The 19,748-nt window shown below is 40.3% G+C and overlaps 1 protein-coding gene across 4 annotated transcripts in view; it reads right to left on the bottom strand.

Annotated features, from left to right (window-relative positions):
• Wls (Wnt ligand secretion mediator) overlaps window positions 1-14,291 on the bottom strand; it is a 120,328-nt gene extending 106,037 nt beyond the window's left edge. For 3 of the 4 annotated variants that reach the window (XR_607790.2, XM_008848537.2, XM_017802048.2), the window contains exon 1: window positions 13,933-14,291. Coding sequence is in view for 3 of the 4 variants with exons in the window: in XM_008848537.2 (XP_008846759.1) it covers window positions 13,933-14,038 (106 nt within the window). In the remaining variant the exon portion in view is untranslated. The remainder of the gene's footprint in view (window positions 1-13,932) is intronic. The other variant, XM_029553767.1, reaches the window with a different exon arrangement.
• Between the last annotated feature and the right edge of the window lie 5,457 nt (window positions 14,292-19,748).

Genomic DNA, 19,748 nt, shown 5'->3' on the forward strand with positions numbered 1-19,748 from the left:
AGTTATGAAAGAGATGCATCTTAGCTCTGGAAATTGTTATTGAATATGTCAATGCTATTGTAATGAAATGCTTCTTCTAGTTATATGGTTATTAAATAAATAATTTTTTTAAAAAAACAAAAAAAAATACAGATATCAGTTGAATCAGGTTTTCAGCCTTACAGAACCAAATAAGTCTGCAAAATTCTTAGAAGAGAAACAAAAAGATAAAGATAAATTTTCCATCTTTAAGAGTCTATAGCAAAACTGTGGACCTTCTAAAATAAATTTCTTCAAAATATCCCTCATGAAGTGAAAGAAACTCATTTACTTCTTTTCAAAAACAATAAATCACAATTTTTCCATTATCCTTATCTCCATTTGAATATTCAAACTTTGGAAATATACACACTAAAGCCTACTCTCTTTATACTTTATTGGTGAGCATGGACAAGCAGCAGTCAGTTCTCCAAACTTATGATGAGGGAAATATCAAAATATATAGAAAAGACATAGTAATAGCCCAACACCTGTCAAAGAGAATGACCCTGAACAGTGGCCAGGAAGCTTGGTTCAAACCATACACTGTCCCTCAGTCTTGTCTGCACCTTAGTCTCCGTACTATAATAGAAGGTCCCGTCCCTTTTCAATTTCAAAGTTTATACATATCATGAAGGTAACAATCTTTCACTAATATGTTCAAATGAAAAACAGTAGCCTTCTCGTCATTTAAATAAGGAAAGTACAAGTCTGGAATACAACACTGCCAAATTTAGGGCAGTCATAAATTTTGAACCTAAAATTTGAACATTTTTGATACCTCTGCAGTAAGTTCCAAGTGCAAGGCCTTCATTATGCATTTCTTCAACATAGTCCTGGTACCCACACTGCACTAGTCTATGGTAACAACTACACATCAAGGCAGCAAACTAGACTATCCTTGTTCTCACAGAGCTTATATTTTAGTTTTTTAAATTTTTTTAATGTGTATGAGTGTTTTACCTACATGTACGTTCACCCATATCATGCAGTGCCCACAGAGGTCAGTTGTTAGCCACCTTGTGGGTGCTGGAAACTGAACCCTGGTCCTCCATAAGAGGAGCTAGTACTCTTAACATTGAACCATCCCTCCAATTTCTGTTTTCATATAATTTGTGATATATATATATATATAATTTATATTATTCTTATTTTAAAATACTTATGGAGATGAGTTCACTGGTAGAGTACTTGCCTAAGAGGCACAAGACTCTGAATTCAATCCCCAATACCACCATTGGGGAAAAAATTTCTGACAATACTGTTCCGTAATTCTAGCTAATGTTTCAACAGTTACTATTTCCTAAGTAAAAGATCATATTTTTTTTTCTTAAATTTGATGTTCTCTAACATGCACTTTATATCTAGAAGAAGAAAAAAAGTCCCGATGGATGACAGCTCCAGTTTTATAATGTAAAACAGAAGAGCAACTAGGGCTCTTGTTGTAGCAAGTGGAATTAGAATATATTTCTTCCACTTATAAGTAAAATTCCTCTAAAAGGTTTCCTATCTATGCTTACCTATGCTATAAACATAGTCATGTATGCTGGCTGAGGATTTTAAGATTCAGGGGTCGGGGTGGGATGCAGGGCTAGAAATTGAATCCAGGGCCTTGTACATGCCATGCAGATAGATGCTCCATCACTGAGCTATACCCTGAGTCTCAGGACCAGAATTTCAAAGGACAAAAATTTAGGATTCAAGTTAATCCTTGTGAGAACTATTACAAACTAAACCAAAAAGTAAATAAGTCACTATGACTACAAAATATGTTAATGATATGCTTCTTGGACTACTGGTCAGTGCAGATTATGCAAGAAGGAAGGCAGTAAAGTAGTAATGCTGGGTTTCCAATTCTACCTTACCCATTGAGAAGCAAAAGTAACATAACACAGAATGTCCAAAACTATGGATGTGTGTACTCAGCAGTTACTTGGTGGTAACTTCTAATTCAGAGAAGTGGCTCTCATAAAGTGATTGTTCTAACATCTACAAGCAGGCACACTTGGAATAAACACATAAATTACATTCACACTTTAATCCCATGCTGGAGAGATGGCTCTGTATTTTAGAGTACTGGCTGCTCATGCAGAGGACCAGGGTTCAGTTCTCATCACTCACATAGCAGCTAACAACCTTCCATAACTCCGGTTCCAGAGGGCCTAACACCCTCTTCTGATCTCCAAGAGCATTGAACAATACAGGTGCAGTTACATACATGTAGGCAATACACTCATACACATAAAATAAAAGTAATTATTATTTTTTAAAACCCCATGCTCTGCCTGTAAATTCTTCAGATAAGAAAACTGAGGATCAGTACATACATGTTTTGCCTAGGTTACAAAGGAAGTTGATCACAAATAGATAAATCAGATGACGACCCCTGACTGATACAGTAAAGATACCTGGATCTAGAAAACATATCGTTTTGAATGGGATTAATGCATCCTTTTGTTTTCTTTGCAGTAGTGAGAATTAAACCTAGGGCCTGGTATATGATATGCAAGCACTCTACTGATGAGCTATACTCCAGACCTCCTTTTACTTTTCACTTTTTATTTTGAGATAGGGTCTCACTCAGTTGTCCTGAAAGACTTGAACTCACTCTGTAGCCCAGTCATGCACTGAATTAATAGATCCTCCTGTCTTAGCCTTCTGAACCTTGAAATTAAGGCCTTTATAATACCACATCCACAGTGAGGTTTTCAATGAACCAAAACCATCATATACGAAAAACTTTGCCTACCATGCTACTATCTTAATAGCGTGACTAGTTCTCAGAGAAATTCTGTATTACTCCTAAGTAATCAACAGAAACCTTTCAAAATTATTTTCACAGGCTTCTCTAGACATAACTGCGGTAAGGCCTACTCCAGAAAAATTACTATCTCATAGATATGCTAACCCTGTCTGCATTAAAAATCTCAGTCATACTCATTCTTCTCCTGAACTACATTGTCTTGAGTGAGTGGGGTAAGGAAAGATGGTAACAGAGGAATTATTTTAATAATTGTGAAAAAGAAAGGAAAAGAAAAGAGGGGTGGAGAGGAAAGGGGGAAGGGAAGCAAATGCTAATTAAAAATGGCATTGCTTTCTCAGCTTAAAATTCAACAAATTATCTCTCTTTTTTCCCTTTCTTCCTTTTCAACAGCTATTACACAGAAATACCATGTTGTCATAGAGCAAAGCTCTGTTCTGCCTGGACATGTTCAAAGTGTGGAGCCAGGGTCTCAACATAGTTGCATGCTCAAAGACTTGCAGTTTCTATGCATCCAGGAGTTAAAACAAACATAAAGATGTCTTAGGACCTACAGGTGTCTGTTGCAGCCACCCCTGCCCACCAATAACACAGAGACTCAGATCCTTTCCAAGCAGAGGCAGGTTCTGTAAGTGACAAGGACCATGGTGCAATCTATTCAGATCTTCCTCAAAAATTTATCTGTAACTTCCTAGCCCAGGAATGCGGGGTTAAAGCAGGACAGAACTAGCTTAAGAGAACAGAGCAAAAGAAAGGAATGTAGGGGTGTGTCTTTCCCATTAGAGGCATTCCACTCTTGGGCAGGTTACAGCCTAAGGAGAGCATGAAACATGTAAGAAGCAGAGTAAAAGGGACTGGGCCTCAAAAATATGTGCTGGCCTTGAGAGAGGGCTGGATAAACACAGAACCCAACTTTTTTGGTTGTTATCATATGAAGGCAAATATGCTAAGGAGACATTTAAAGTCAAGATTCATTTCAGCTAAATTAGATATTGCCATGATTGCTTGCTTTAAGAAAAGGAAAGACAGAAGGAAGAATTTAGAAGAGTTGTATTTACAGTACAATCCATGCACCTCTCAACATCACAACAGTTGCTTCTCATTCACAGAGGCCAGAGTCCTCAACAGTGGAAACCCTACTTTGGTAACAGGAATGCTCTTCAGAATAAAGAAACAATAAAGAGTGAGGGATTTTGTGGATTCTTCTGTATATAAATCAGATCTCAAAGACATGGGGCCATGTAACCTTAAGATTTATTTTACTACCTTTAATTATTTGGGTGGGGGTGTATGTACTCATGAGTGCAGGTGTCCAGAGTCCAGAAGAGGGTGTTGGATCCCCTCATGGTGAAGTTAAAAGTGATTATGACCTGACCAATATAGGTGCTGAGAACTGAACTAGAGTCCTCTGTGAAAGCTGTATATGCTCTTAACCACTGAGCCATCTTTCCAGCCCCCACATTATAGATTTTTAAACATAAGGACTGTGCTTTAGGTAAGTAAGGACCCTTTCATGTTTGTTTGGCCTGTTTCGTTAAAGAGTTCTAAAATCACAGTATTTCTCTAAGCAAGAGGCAGAGAATGCACCACACCCTCAGAGGCAAGGAAAGAATTCAGTGTGCATTTTTGTTTTAATTCTGTACTGTTCTTTAAGCTCCACATAGGACAAAAAACTATATATAATTCTGTTGCTCTGCAAGTGATAAGCCAAGTATAGTAAGTATGCAAAGGCCAGACAAAGAAGATGGATTATTGCTATTTTCTCTTCGTGTACTATAACAAGAAATTTCATGAAGTTCTAGAGGCATATGATGGGAACTTTCTTTGGATTACCTCTGTGAGAACCTCAGGAAGAAATCATATTATTGTCTTAAGGGAACTCAGAAAGAGATGGATGAGTAGAGCATTAACTGCTCTCAGAAGTAGAGTCCAGGCCGTGCTCTGTGTGAACTGATCTGCTTTCCTTTTCTAAGACTCTGATTTCAAACAAAATGAAGTAGAACCAGATGGTCTCAGAGGTCCTTTCACCTTCAAAATTAAAATTTTTTATTGCATTTTTAATTTCTTTACTTTGGGGTGTGTGGGGGGATGTGCCAAAGTGCATGTGTGTAGGTAAGAGAAGAACTTGCAAAAGTCAGTTCTGTCATGTGGGTTCCACTATTGAACTCAGGTCATCAGGCTTGGTGGCAGTTGCCTTTACTGGATGAGCCAACTTTCTGGACCCATTTTTACAATTTAATATCAACAAGCTCCTCAACCTCTATTCTGGTGAGCCACTGCCAAACGGTACATATATGGTGAGCCCAGACCTATACATATTCACAGTGATATCTCCCATCATATTAGTCAAGAATGGATTGGAGCCCCAAAGTGAGAGTCACTGAGATATGAATAACTTTCTTATGTCTCAGAGATCCCAGAATCCTGGGCATTTTTATTCTGGTTAAAGACTTGTAACAGATTTTATTTTTCCTATTACGTGACCATATTCCAACATCTCTAGGCTGTCAGTGAGTTTCTGTAACTGTCCCAACTGAGAGTTGTGGACTTGGGAAACAACATAACTAAGCTTTATTATGAGTGTGAATAAAGGAAGGTAATAGATCTCAAGTGAAAGCATTTGGCATTCCTTTTAGGGTAAAGTATGCTTTAAGAGAATGACTTAGTCTTGTGCTATGTACTAGTACTCTGAAACAATATTAATATTTGCCATTTTGGAAGGCTCATAATATGATGTTCAGTAAAACTATAGGCTTTACTGTGAAGAAACAGCATTAAAACCTCCATTAACCAAGCAATGCATTCAGCCATTTCTTCTGCCATTTTAGATTATCATATTCATAAATCTGGAGGTGTTTGACAAAGGAATGACTAAGGGAAGGAAAATAATTGATGATAAACAATGCTGTGCCTAAGAGCAGAGAGGGAGAGAAAGAAAGCAGAAGTGGACACAGGGTTGAGCAGGTGGTATCAGGGAAAAGACCTCTGGAAATCACCTCTGGTCAGCCTAACTCCCTAAGACATTCCAGCAGGTACCAGCTGCTCAAGACAGTAGATTCCAGAGATGCTTCATTCTTGTGCAATTCTCCTTGGGATAGGAGGTTTTGTTTCACATCACAGTTAAGAAAGGAAGCTAAAGAGCTTTTGAGACTTACTACTAATACTCTGAGCCTATACCTTGCCCACAGAGTCCCAGTCAACTTCTTCTCTACTCATAATGCTTCTTTGAGACCAAGAGCTCCCTCTCTCTCTCTCTCCCTCCCTCCCTCTCTTTCTCTCTCTCTCTCTCTCTCTCTCTCTCTCTCTCTCTCTCTCTCTCTCCTTTTTGGTCTTTTTGAGACAGGGTCTCTCTGTAGCCCCAGCTATCCTGGAACTCACTATGTACACCAGGCTGGCCTTGAACTCACAGAGATCCACCTGCCTCTGCCTCCCGAGTGCTGGGATTAAAGGTGTGTGGTACCATGCCTGGCCAAATACAGGTCATACAGGATTAAGGCAGCTATTAACTGACACCCAAATCAGTTTTCATGAGCTTGGCCTTATTAATGGAGGTCTTGAAAAACAATCATTTTCAGACTAGTTACCATTCTTCTAAAGAAAAATCATAATACCTTGCCAAAACTAATGTAGTAAGCTTGAACTTTTCTTTTGATCCACTCTGCTTTCTTGGAAATATGTCTTTAGATAAAGCCCCTAATCTATGCCAGGGAATTAACTAGACATTTAAGAAGACCTTATAATTTGTATGAGCCAAAGCAAATATGGAGACTATTAAGAGAGCTCCCTTAACAGAGACTATTAAGAGACACAGAGAGGAAAAAAGGCAGCAAAACATTTTACTTGAAGACCAGGATTTAAATAGGCATGAAGGGAGAAATGTTACCTCAGTGTGGGGAAGTATGGTACCAAAAGTAGGTCTGAGAAACTCAGCATAGCTGTATCCTGAAGGGATGCTTACAAAGGATGCTGTCGGTCCTACTGCATCTCCTTCCACATCCACACTGTCCTCTTCCCTTCAGCAGACACATTCAGTGTCTATGGTGTAGGCTGAAGCCAGTGGGTACTCTGTGGATCTACAGTTTCACAAGTTTTCTAAAATGCTTAGCCACGCTCTGCTGGGTGATACTTTGTCAGGGAACTGGCATGAGACTTTGTCAGGCTCAGCTCTCTCTAGCATGGCCTACAAGCAGAGTTGGCACTCACAGTAGCTGGTATGAGGGGTTGTTATGAGTCAGGAGTTGGTGTCACTTGTTTAGGAAGTAGCTAGGTCATTTCAGTATTCATGTAGTAATGGTAGTGCTCTCAGCTTAAGGAAGGAGCAGAATCAAAGAGGGGAGATTAACATTTCATGTACCATTTCACCTGTGTAGAATCATGTTCTTCTCCCTTACCCCTTTGTGTCCAGTGGAAATGGAAGTGATAGTGGGAGGAGACATAATTCAGCACTAAGAGCATGGCTTAGCATTCAATCAAGGATCTGGGGCTGAGTCTTACTATCTCTATCACCTAAAAAAAGTCCCTTAAGCAGGTCTGAAAGTCAACTGGAAATTGGAGAAAGTTATCATGATGATTCCTCTAGGTCATTATGAGTATTGAGTGAACCAATATATGTGAATCTTTTCCCTGGTTAATCAAAATGCAGCAATCACAGTAAGGCAAGTATGTGTTCCTGGTCAGATGTCAACCTGATTCTTGCTTATGTTCCTCTACAATATTGTGGAAGGGAAGTAATGTGGAGATTTGATGCAGGATCTGGAAAGTAGTAGTAAAATGTTAAAAAGAATCTCAGTATTTAAAAAAAATATTTTATTTATTATTTTTATTTTATGTGTATGAGTATATTGCCTGCATGTATATAAGTGCACCAGTGTCACGCAATGCCCGTGGAGGTCAAAAGAGGTCATTGGGTCTCCTGGATGGGAGCTATGGATGGTTGCTAGCCATCATGTGGCTACTGAGAACCAAACCCAGGTTCTCTGCAAGAGCAACTAGTGCTCTTAACCACTGAGCCATCGCTCCAGTCCTGAATCTCAGTATTTTTAAATTTTCTGAAATATAGAGGTTCTACTTTTTCATAACTTAATGATCATTTTAGTTTGTCCTCTATGAAAAGTGAAAGTCTGAAAACATTTCTTGCTCTTCAGGTCCTTCCGTCCCACCTCCATCATCCCCAGACACTTTGCTTACTTGTCATTTTAGGCCACCATCACCAAACTTCAGAGGAGAGGAGACCTACATAAACGAAACCAATGCTATTTGTGTTATCAAAGTTTATACCAAAATCTAGAACTTCAAGTTTTTCATGTACAGAATCAGCATTTTCTCCAAGAACAAAGTATATCTTTCATGGTATCAGCATGGCTAGTCCTGGGAGCTGCTGGTCTGGAATGCTTTTGTTATTGTTTCTGTGTGTGGACCTAAAAATTGTCCTTTTGGGTATGGACTTTTTAAAGTTTCAACTGCTCCAGTCATTGCCATCCATACCTTCCAAAACTCTCTCCAGTCTCCAGTAATTCCTTTTCTTACCTTTCTTTGAAAAGTCCAGACTCCTTATATAACTACATAAATATGCTAAACCACCAGCTAAGGAAAATAAAGTCAAACAATCTTCCTTTCTGGTTAATGAACTTGGCTACTCAGACAACTGAATGATTTGTACAATTATAGGGTATGGATAGAACTTGTAAGAAATCGGTAAAACTGACATTTGAGTTTCAAGCCTCCTTGGCCTTGGCAAAATACTGCTTTAGCATTTAAGCCAGACTCTTTATCATCACATCAGGTATTTTTCTCTTGGATCTTACCCAATAATTAACAATGAGAAATCAGCTACAGTTTTGTGTTCCTTATTATACCTCCCTGCATTAAAACCATTTCTATTCAGAACCAAAAGGATTAGGTAGGCGCACATAATTCTGGCTGTTATATGACTGACTAGAGTCCCACATTTGACTGAACAAGATAATCTTGAGCAATTTGACTAGCTCTGTCTGCATCTTGATTTACTTATATAGTAAAATGAATACAAAAATACTAATGATGCCTGGTGAAATGGTAAAAGCAGGTAAAAGCACTTGCCACCAAGTCTGATGACCTGAGTTCAATCCTTTGGACCCACATGCTGAAAGGAGAGAACTGACAGACTCCCACAAGTTGTCCTCTGATCTTCACACTAATGATATGGTATGCATATGCCCACACACATAAATAAACACAAAAATTTTAAATGCCAATGAAAAAGTTTTGTGAATAGAATCAAACAACAACTGGCACAGTATACATTCAACACATGTTCAACTTCATTTATAGGCCAGATTATTGTAAAATATTATAGTAAAAATTCAACTAGTTAGTACAGGACTTAAGTCTAGAGCTGAGTTCTACGCAAGGGGTTTGGAAACCTCACAAAACTATCCATAAATTACCTCAAGGAACTACTTCTCACTTTTTACTAAAGAAAAGAAAAATTGTGCTAGAAAGTGAGACAGATGACAATGAGGAAGTCAGATGAGAGACTATTAGCACAAGCATGATTCCATTGCAATAGTAAAGAGGTTTAGTTTTTGAAAAGTCAAATAATGCTATTTCAGTTACAAAAAAATTGATTAAAAGAACTCATGAGATTGCATAAGTCTCTGACAATCACAGTTTATATCTCTGGGAAGTAACAAAGAAAAAGAATAGTGTGATCAGATACGCAATTACAAAAATTAAAAAAATAGTCAAATACAGTAAAATATGAGTAGTATAAGCCAAAAATCAATTAATTAGTACTTTTCAAGATTCTCACCAGATATAACCTGATGTGGTGGGACATGTTTATAATTTCAGAATTTGGGACGAAGAGGCAGGAGGATAAGGAGTTCCATCCAGATTACTCCCAGCTATACAGTGAGTTCAAGACCAACTTGAGCTACAAAAGACCCTGTCTCAAAACAAAACAAAAAAAACAAAACAAGATTCTCACCAAATACTCAGATGCTATTGCAACATTAATACATGTTAAAATGTAAGACATATAGCAAATTTAAAATCTAATAACTAAGAATAAGTGTGTACTCTGTACTAACTATAATTTCATTCAGTTTGTTAAATTTCTGCAACTTTTAAATGAACAACAGTGGCAGAAAAATGCTCCTATGAATGGACCACAATCAAAACCATCAACAGTTTCCAATTAATAACAACATAATAAAATGTGTTGCATTATTGACAGGAGTGGATGGATCCAAATATTATTTAAGAAAATTCATTAGACAAATGCATGTATGTCATGTATATATTAAATCATCAGCACTTTAAAAAAGGACACTCATGTGACTTTTAATGAAAACAATGATCTTTCCTAAAAAAATAATAATAATAACTGGTGATTTGTTGACATTTACTTGCAGTTTAAGTCTGAAATATTCTCATTTATGGATTTGCTTAAAACAATGCAACGATTATTCATTCCACCCAGTTGTGATCTTTGCTCTCTTCACAGATTTAGAACAAGTGGAAGAAAAACCTGATTCTTCAGCCATCATATCCCCAGAAACAATGAATTTGAAGCTGAGCAGATTGAACATGATGGGTCAGGGACTCAAATTCATGATTTTTAGTCGGCTGTCCTCCTGTTTCATGACACATGGTCTTCCTTCCCACCCCCTCTGCCACCCCTACAGCTGCTTCTCCATGAACTAAATTCACCAACAATGAAACCAAAGGAACATTATTTTAAAATTTTTTTCTGCAAGCTTGTTTTTCAGGAGAAGATTAAGCTATACCTTTCAAAAACATCTTGTTTTCCTTTCAGGATTCTTAAATTTTAAATGAATTCTAAACATTAAAGAAGCTGATCACTTAGTAAGCTTTCTGAACGTATACCAAAAAAATCAGATGCCTAATTTTATTGTATCTCAAAGTTTTTTCACAAACAAAAATCATTTAAAAATTCTTAAATTCCCCCAAATTCTACCATGTAAGATATTCCTTTCAGAGCCTCTTTGCAAAATCTCATCAAAAGTTTAGCAGTTCATAGATACTGGCACGAGAAAACCACACAAAGATAGCCTGCAAGCAAACACACAAACTAGGTAGGAAGGCCTTTGGAATATGGCAGAATTTGAGCTGGCTAAATCAAAACTCAATCCTTCTATTCACTTTTACAGCTAATATTTAAAATTTCCCCTTAATTTTACAAGGTCACAACCAAATATCTGTCTAAATGTCATATAAAACTCTGAGTATTAAAAGAGTTATACAATTAGAACTGAAAAGGATATTAATTTATCTACCACTAAGGAGACAAACCTATTGGTTAACTGACTTGCATGTTCACTTTGAGGTTCATAGTTTGCTATGGCTGTTTGAGGGATGGGTACTTAAGTGTTGTGAGTGTTAGGTATTTCTAATCAAGAGTTTGCCATTCAGATTCTCTTTTTCTGAGTTGCCATGTTTCCTCTCATTTGGGAAAACAATGACTCAAAAGTGACATATATTGTGGTCTAGTTCCTCACTAGAATGGATGCAGTTACTTTAGGAAGATACTTTAACACCAGGACATCTGGCTACACAAGTAACAGTGGCATTGAGCAGTAGAATTCTGCTCTCACCTGGGAGAGCAAAGGAGGTTTCTGGTCTTTTCCTTGACTTCCTAGCCTACAAACTGTTCTTTCAAGCACCAATTCTACTGGTCCACTTTGTCGAGCAGTTTCATCTACTTTCCAATTATGGAAAACTAGGTGGGTCTCCAAGTGCTTAAAGAGGTGAAAGCTAAAACACGATTCAGTGTGGGCTGCATCCAATCTGTTCAGTATTGGGATCAGCACTGAGGACACAATCTTTGCAGCCAGAAGACAAGGAAAGTAAAACAATGAAGTTATGCAAAAATTTCCCCTAAATGCTGTGTACCACATCGATATTTTTCTTTTCTGAAGAACTAAAACAGTTTGTTAATTGAGGGGAATCTGTTTAGACAGGACCTCCTGTGGTCTCTACCATTGGCACTACTTATTCAGAGCACCACTGATTGAACAAACAACTGTTCTAACTGTAGTAATTTTAATGTCCAGTGGCCACTCACAGGCGCCCTTGGATCTTCTCTGTGCAACAGTGGGATTCCAGAAAGTGTGCTTATTCCAGAAGTGCCCTGGGAAACCTACAATATGGATAAAGAGTACTGTGGGCCTAGATCAGCTCTACAGGGACAGGGACAGGAACAGGGGGAAGAAAGGGGGTAGGGAGGAGGGGGAGGGAGGGAGGGAGAGGAAGAGGACAGAGGAAGAGGAGGGGAGGGTGAGAGAGAGAGTAGGAAACTGTAATGGCTCACCGTGCAAAAACCTCAAAGAAGAAGGTCAGACAAGGATAATAGGCCAATTTAATTCTGAAAGCACAAGGTGCAAAAAAATTTTATTATGGTCGGCCACTGAAATCACACAAGATCCAATGGCGTCTAGCTGCAAGTGCTCATCAAGGGAAACAAGAGGTGTAATTGTAACCGCGGTATAATCACTGTGAGCGCTCTGAGACCGCGACTGCCTACAGCTCCCAGCAGAGAAGTATTAAGAGCCTGGAAAATCCAATACAGAGATTCTACATGGCGTAAAGAAACAAAAGCCAAAGCTCTGTGTGTGTGTGTGTGTGTGTGTGTGTCTGTGTGTGTGTGTGTGTCTGTGTGTGTGTGTCTCTCTGTGTATGTATGTGTGTGTGGCTGTGTGTCTGTCTCGTGTGTGTGTGTGTGTGTGTGTGTGTGTGTGTGTGTTTGCGCGAACGCCTGTGGAAAAGCAAGGTTTTTTAGAAATAAAGAAATGAAACTGTTTGGCCGCACCAAGAACAAGAGCTTAAAAAACTCGCTTTGTGGATACTTGCACGCGACCTCCTCCAGGAATTCCCCTTCTTGATGAAGCTTCACCCACTCTCCTTTGTTTAAAACACTTAGCCACGATGTACTCTCTGGAATGTGTGCCCATCAAACCAGGGTCTGGAGGCAGACCGCATCGCCCGTGGCTGGAGGAGCCCCAGCCCTCGCAGCGATCCGGCTCGGCTCCGGACGCCCAAAAGGGACTCAGACCTCCGCCTGCGCTCCTCCACGCGGCCAAGAGCCACATCCAGCGGGCGAGGAAGCTGTGCCGCCAGCGGCGCACGCTCTGAAGTTAGTGCTGAAGTTTGTGCCGGGATGTCCGGATTCTTGAGGGGGAGGAACGTGAGATAAAGAAGACTGTGAGAGGAAGTGGGTTTTTCGGACTGCACACTGCTGGAGAAAGTCTTCTACTGAGAAGCCCTTTGGACTAAAGAGGTCGGATGGGTGCGCACTGGGGAGGTCTTCCCTGGCGCCTTCGCCCGGGGCTTGGGGGCTGTCACCTGAGGGCAGCCAGGCGGGGCCAAGAACACCCTCCTGGCGCCAGGGGAGGACCCCCAGGCTCCCAGCTCTCAGGCTCTAGGGGCTCTAAGCAGAGGGGGAGGGGAGATGCCCGAAGGGGCAGGCGGCTAAAGCACCACCTTTCGGACAGGCTTTCCGCTGCCCTCTCCAAGTTCGCGCGGGGCGGGCCAAGACTCTCTCAAACCACCCTACTCCATCCTTCCTCGAATCTTCAGCTTCTATCAATCCACCAGGAAAGGTGGGTGCGGTGCGTGGAGGGAGTGGAGGGCGTAAATGTTGAGACCCTAAAGCCAATTCTCGCCTCTAGCCTAGACAACCGAATGCATTTACACACGCCACAGCCACAGCCGATTAACAGCTCGGGGCTGGCGCTGGGCGCAGTTCCCGACTCTCCAGTTATTCCTAATAAAGTGGATCACGTTGCCCTTCAGTGGCTGATTGGAAGGGAACAGAGAGGAAGGCGAGGGGGGGGGCGGGAAAAAGCCGGGAGAGCAATCAACTTAGCGACCCAGCTTTTCCTCGGGATCCGTCGCCATGCTTAAGATCCACCCCCACCCCCTCCTGCCTTTCAAGTGGATACTGAAACTAGGCCAAAACTTTTCCCCTCCTTTTCTCTTTGCCACTAGACTGGATTGTGCCCCATGGAGCCCCATGGAGCTCTGCTTTCTTAAGCACAATAGCCGGACTAATTAGATCATAGAGGCAAGGCAGTGATACTGTAACAAGTAGTCCAAGAGGGAAGAGGCCCGAAGAGAGGGAAAGGGGGAAAGTTTGCAGCTCTCGCACTTACCAATCAAGCCTCCCACCAGAAAGGCGACGATTTGGAAAACCAGCAGAATCCCTCCAACAATGCAGAGCTTCTTGGTGCTCATGTTTTCTATAATTGCCCCAGCCATTTTTGCGCTCCCACCTTCTTTTCTCCTTTAAATAAATGTTTAAAGTGGGCTTTTTAAAAACCTTCCCTTCTCTCCTTCCTTCTCCTTTCTGGGCGCTGCAAAACTTCAAGGGTGCGGGAGGCCAGAGAAGATGGGACCCAGACCAAAGGCGCCCGCGCGGATCCCCAGGCACCGCCGCTCGGGATCCCCCGATGCCCGGAGCTGAGACTGCGGCCGCTCCGCCGCCAGTGGACGCTTAAAGGAGCAGGGAAGCGGATCACATGACGCGCCTCCCTCTCTTTCTTCCTCCCTCCCTCTCGCGCTTCCCTTCCTCCCTCCCTCCCTTTCTCTCTTCCACCCTCCCTCCCTCCCTCTCTCCGTCTCTCCCTCAACCCCTGCCCGCCAGTTCAGGGATCCCAGCTCCCGCCGGGCTATACTGGCCCTCAGGTCTGGCCTATAGCCTGCCTGGCCAACAGCTGGTACCTTGGGGGGGAGGGGGAAGTTGTTGTTGTCGAATGGTCTCGTCTTAGCCTCTGAGACGTTCCTTTTCTGGTTCCTAAAGTGTGGGATCTAAGTCATTCGGGGACCACTTTGCAAACCTTTAACTTGGGGGTTGAGCCCTCCCCCACCCCTAGGACTCTAAGAAAGAGGTGATTTTTTTTTTTTTAAGGAACCTAATAGATATTAAGTCCAAGTATAAATAGGAGAACCAAAGTCTCACTCAGCTCCGATTCCCTCTGCTTGGTTCCAGCCTCGGTTATACACAGCTAAAACCCCCACTAAGCTGCCCTCTCAAGGAGCCTGATTCTCTAGCCTTATCGAACCGCTGTTCTTACTCCACCTGTGGATTTCCAGAGCTTTGGTCCTGACTGCTGCCTTAAAGTTCATGGCTTTAAAGTTGATTTTTAAAACGAGCTTGTTTCTAAATTCCTTAGTTTTCTACACCACCTTCACGTACTCTGAGAACTGTGCTCCTCCAATACGTGGTTCACATTTTCACCTCCTCTTATAAAGCCTTGTATGTGTGCACATTTGTTTCCATTATTGAGCTGTAAGTTCCTGGGAGATCGGGACCAAGTTCTATTCTCTTTGTACCCCCCATAGTGCTTAACAAAATTCTCACGCTAGGAGACCTACACGAACTTTGGTGGAATGAATAAATAAGCTAATGTGAAAGCAAGTCCACAGTTTGCATTTCAAAGCCTAAAAGACCTTAGTTGGGTTAGATGGTACACATATTAAGTAGTGCCTCTCAGGGTCACAGGCCTGCCACCACAGCTACTCAGGAGGCTGAGTCAGGAGGATCAAGAGTTCAAAGAACAACCTAGGCAAATTAGTGAGACCCTGTCTCAAAATAAAAAGTAAAAAGAGCCAGCCAGAATGTAGCTCAGTGGTAGAGCACTTGCTTAGCATGTGGGAGGTCCTAGATTCAATCTAGGGAGGAAGAGAGGGATGGAGGGAGGGAAGGGATAATTCTTTGTGAAAATGCATCCTAATGTCCAAGGAAAAGGAATGGAAAGTGGTCTTAAGAAATTTCTTAGTTTATCCTAAGCACCAGGGTTTGGTTTTTCCGTGTTTCATAAACTGTCTTCTTAACCAGTATAACCCACATCACCCCACATTCCCTTGGCTTGGTAAATGTGCCTCCCTCCCACCGGATTTTTTACTTCTTGCTCTCTCCTGTAGAGGGACTATTGTAAGCACTATCCTCCTCTGATCTGTTCCTGAACCTGCATTACCTTGTGGAAGACACCATGTAAGGTACACTACAGACAGAATCATTCTTCGTCTCCAACTCATCTAGACATTCCTTAAGATAGGTACCTAGTTGCATGTGTATAAAACTTTATTTTCTTAGTCTCTAACAGACTACAGTTCTAGAGCTATAGTTGCTACTTATTTGTTTTTTCATTCAGTCCTTTGTCCAGCAGTCACTCACTTAATTAATGTGTTTCCCTCTTCCTTCCTAAGCAGTAAAGGTACCAAAACTGCAAGACTCTGAAGGAGCCCCAGCCTACTTGTTATTCACTAAATAATTATTAATTACCTTCACTTTAGTCAATATCTGGAACTCTCAAAGGGGAATACACAGGCAGAATTGCTGTCAACAGTACTGCTTAGAAGTATTTAACTGTTGCCTAAACAGAGATTGGCCTTCTTTACATTTTTAGAAGCTTATATCATTTTCTTTTTTCTTCAGAGCAGAGGTAGGTTACAACATAAAACAGGCTGGTTAACTCTGTTTTTATCTCAGCAAGCTGTTGATTTCCACATATCTGAATAATAATGACACCTTCAGATTAGAACTTCTTTTGTACTATAAACAGATTTTAAAATATAATTTATAATTAAGTTTTTGAGAAACATGCATACGATATGTTTTAATCATATTTATCAACAGAGATTTTAGAGATTGAAGGGCTGACTGGCAATGTAGCTCAGTGGTGGAGTGTGTGCCTTACCATGCATGAGGCCCTTGGTTTGATCCTCAGCAAGAAATTGAAAAACAAAAGTAAGGTTGATATCATTCAATATCAAGAAATACTCTTCACTTCATAATACATTTCATTGTTTAAAAAGAGATGGTGTCTCATGCATTTCAAACAAGAATTAGATCCAAAAAATGTCTTGGGTAGTTGCATTTATTTAAGATTGGTGAACTCTACTCATTTTTCTACCAATTGGTACAGCACACCCCACCCTCTTTGCCCCAAATGCATCTCAACACAGTAATCGGCTTGTCTTCTTGGGGGCCTTCCTCCTATCCAGAAATGAGAGACTTGGAATAAAGTGCTGGTTCCTCATTAAGGTAATGTCTTATTTTGAAGAACATTTATGGGGCTGGAGAGATAGCTCAGTGGTTAAGAGCACTGACTGCTCTTGGAGAGGATCCCAATTCAATTCCCAGTACCCACATGGTGGCTGACCACCATTGGTAACTCCAGTTCCAGAGTATCTGACACCCTCTTCTAACCCCCTCAGACATTGCATGACACAATTGCACAGACCTACATGCAGGCATTACACTCATATATAAAATAAAAATAATAAAATATAGCCGAGTGTGGTGACACATGCCTGTAGTCCTAGCACTTGGAAGGCAGAGGAAGGTGGATTTCTGTGAGTTCAAGGCCAGCCTGGTCTACATAGTGAGTTCCAGGACAGTTGGGGCTACAGGGAGACCCTGTTTCAAAAAAAAGACCAAAAAAAAATTTAAAAATATAGGGGCTGGAGAGATGGCTCAGCAGTTAAGAACATTGACTGTTCGTGCAGAAGACCCAGGTTCAAATCCCAGCACCCACATGGCAGCTAACAACTGTCCGTAACTCCAGTTCCAGGGGATCCGACAGCCTCTTTTGTCTTCCTTGGGCATTGCACGACACAGGTGTACTTACAGACATGCAGGCAATACACACATACACATAAAATAAAAATAATAAATAAAATATTTAAATAAATAAATTAAATATCACTTATTATGTCAGCATTTGTATAAAGTTCTTCACTACTCTGAGTTCCAAGCCTGCTGGGCCTACAGGAAGGCTTTGTCAAAAAAAGATGAAAAGAAAAGAAATTAAGACCTCCAGCATGGAGGGTGGGAGGGGGGCACAAAATTCCACTCCTACCTGAGGAACTACTAACAATTGATAGATTCTGGGATAGGAAGAGACAGTTTTCATTAAGGGTATGATGCTGGTTAGATTGACCACACTCCAGGGGATATACCCACACCCAAGAATATTTTGGAAACATAAGTTAGACTTGATAGGCCTTTTAAAAAAAATAGAGGGCATGAAGTAGGGGAGCTAGGGAGGTCCAGTTGGATCAGAGAGGAGATGGGATAATCTGAAATGATCAAGTGTATATTGTGTGAAACTCTCAAAGAATCAGTAAAAATATTATTTAAAAAAATTAAGACTTTTGATCAGGCATAAATCATAGCAATCAAGAGGTTGATACAGAAGAATCTCAAGTCCTAGGCCAGTCTGGACTACATAGTGGAGACCTTGTGAAAGAAAGAGAGAGAGAGAAAAAGGAAGGAAGGAAGGAAGGAAGGAAGGAAGGAAGGAAGGAAGGAAGGAAGGAAGGAAGGAAAGTAGGAAGGAAGAATTAAGACCCTCATTCCACAGGAATTTTGTTCCATCATGGGGGTGGTGCTAAAATGGAGGGAGCTGTGTCCATTAACTCAGAGCCTTTTTTTAAATCACCTTCTTGCATGACCATCTCTATTTCATCAAACCTAAGCATAAAAATCAAACAGTTGCCCCTGAATCTTTGGTTTTGAATCTGAAGGCTTACATGCATGTAATGGAAAACTTAGAATAAATAAGTCTGTTGTTCTTTTCTCTCATGAACTATGTTTTGTGATTGAAATGTGTCTACAAGATACTTTAAAAATTTACAATTTCTGTTATGTGCTTATAAATATTAATAGTGATTATCAGATCTTCATTTCACAAAGGGATAACATTGAGCATAGAAAAGAGCTTGAATGTCTTCCAGTTGGATCCAGGATGGAGCCTAGATCCTCACCCCTGCTATGTGAGACCACAGTCCATTATAGTCACTACTCAGCTCTAATATTCAATGTCCTCATCTACATAAGTCTAACACTAATATCATTGAGCTTGTGGTATTCTTATGAATATAAATGTTTATTATTTAGTATTATATGTAAGAAACATTAATGAAAGCAATAATCTTGGTCAGAACTAATAAAACTAGGGACTAGGGATGTAGCTCAGTTGGTAAAGTATTTATGAGCATGCATAAAACCCTGGGTTTGATCCCAGTGCTGCATAAAGTGAGTGTGGTGGCACCCATCTGTAATTCCAGCATATGGGAGAGAGAAGCTAAAGGAGAAGTTTAAGGTCATCTTTGGCTACATAGATAGCAAGATCATATAGCAAAGTTGAGGCCAGCCTGGAATATATGAAGGAAAGGAAAGGAAAGGAAAAAGGAAACTATTAAGACTGATCAGTGATTAGTTCATTCTCAGCTGTACTTTTTTTTATGAAAAAAAACATGCTTGTTTAATTCTTGATTAATTTCCAAAGTTTAATGGATATCCCAATGAAGTTTTCTGACTTCTTGCATAAAAATTTTCTTGCATCTTTACTTTTAATGTCAATTTACCAAGTAGTACAAATTTAAAGCCACTAACAATTTTCTGTCTCTTAGAAGTGGCATATATTTAAAAATTACAATAGGAGGCTGAGAAGGCACATAAGGTGTGTTTTACAAGGCATCCAGAGCTATGATATATGTGATAGATGTACATGATAAATAAGAGATTCTATATACCACCTGGCAGGGCTGTAAATTAGTATAGCCATAAAGAAATGACCACCCATCCATCTAACAATCATCTAATGAACACCTATTATGTGTTATATATTATCTAAGTAGCAAAATCAGAACAAAGAGGATGAAGAACCAAGACTTCGACTTACATAACCTATGGGATGTGTCTGAACTACGTTTTTAACTTCTAAAAAAGATTTTATTTTTATGGTTTTTGTTTATTGAGACAGGGATTTGTCTGCCTCTGCCTCCCGAGTGCTAGGATTAAAAACATGTGTCACCACACTTGACTTTTTATTTATTCTATTTTGTTTTTTCTTCTTTTTTGTAAATTTCATACAATATTTTTATCAAATGTAGATCCCTCCTGTATCTCTGCATTCCCCTTTCTAATCCCCACCAAATATCTGTGATATATATATATATA

This window comes from Nannospalax galili, unplaced genomic scaffold, assembly GCF_000622305.1.
Source record: "Nannospalax galili isolate Female #2095 unplaced genomic scaffold, S.galili_v1.0 scaffold764, whole genome shotgun sequence".
In the NCBI taxonomy this organism is placed as follows: domain Eukaryota; kingdom Metazoa; phylum Chordata; class Mammalia; order Rodentia; family Spalacidae; genus Nannospalax; species Nannospalax galili.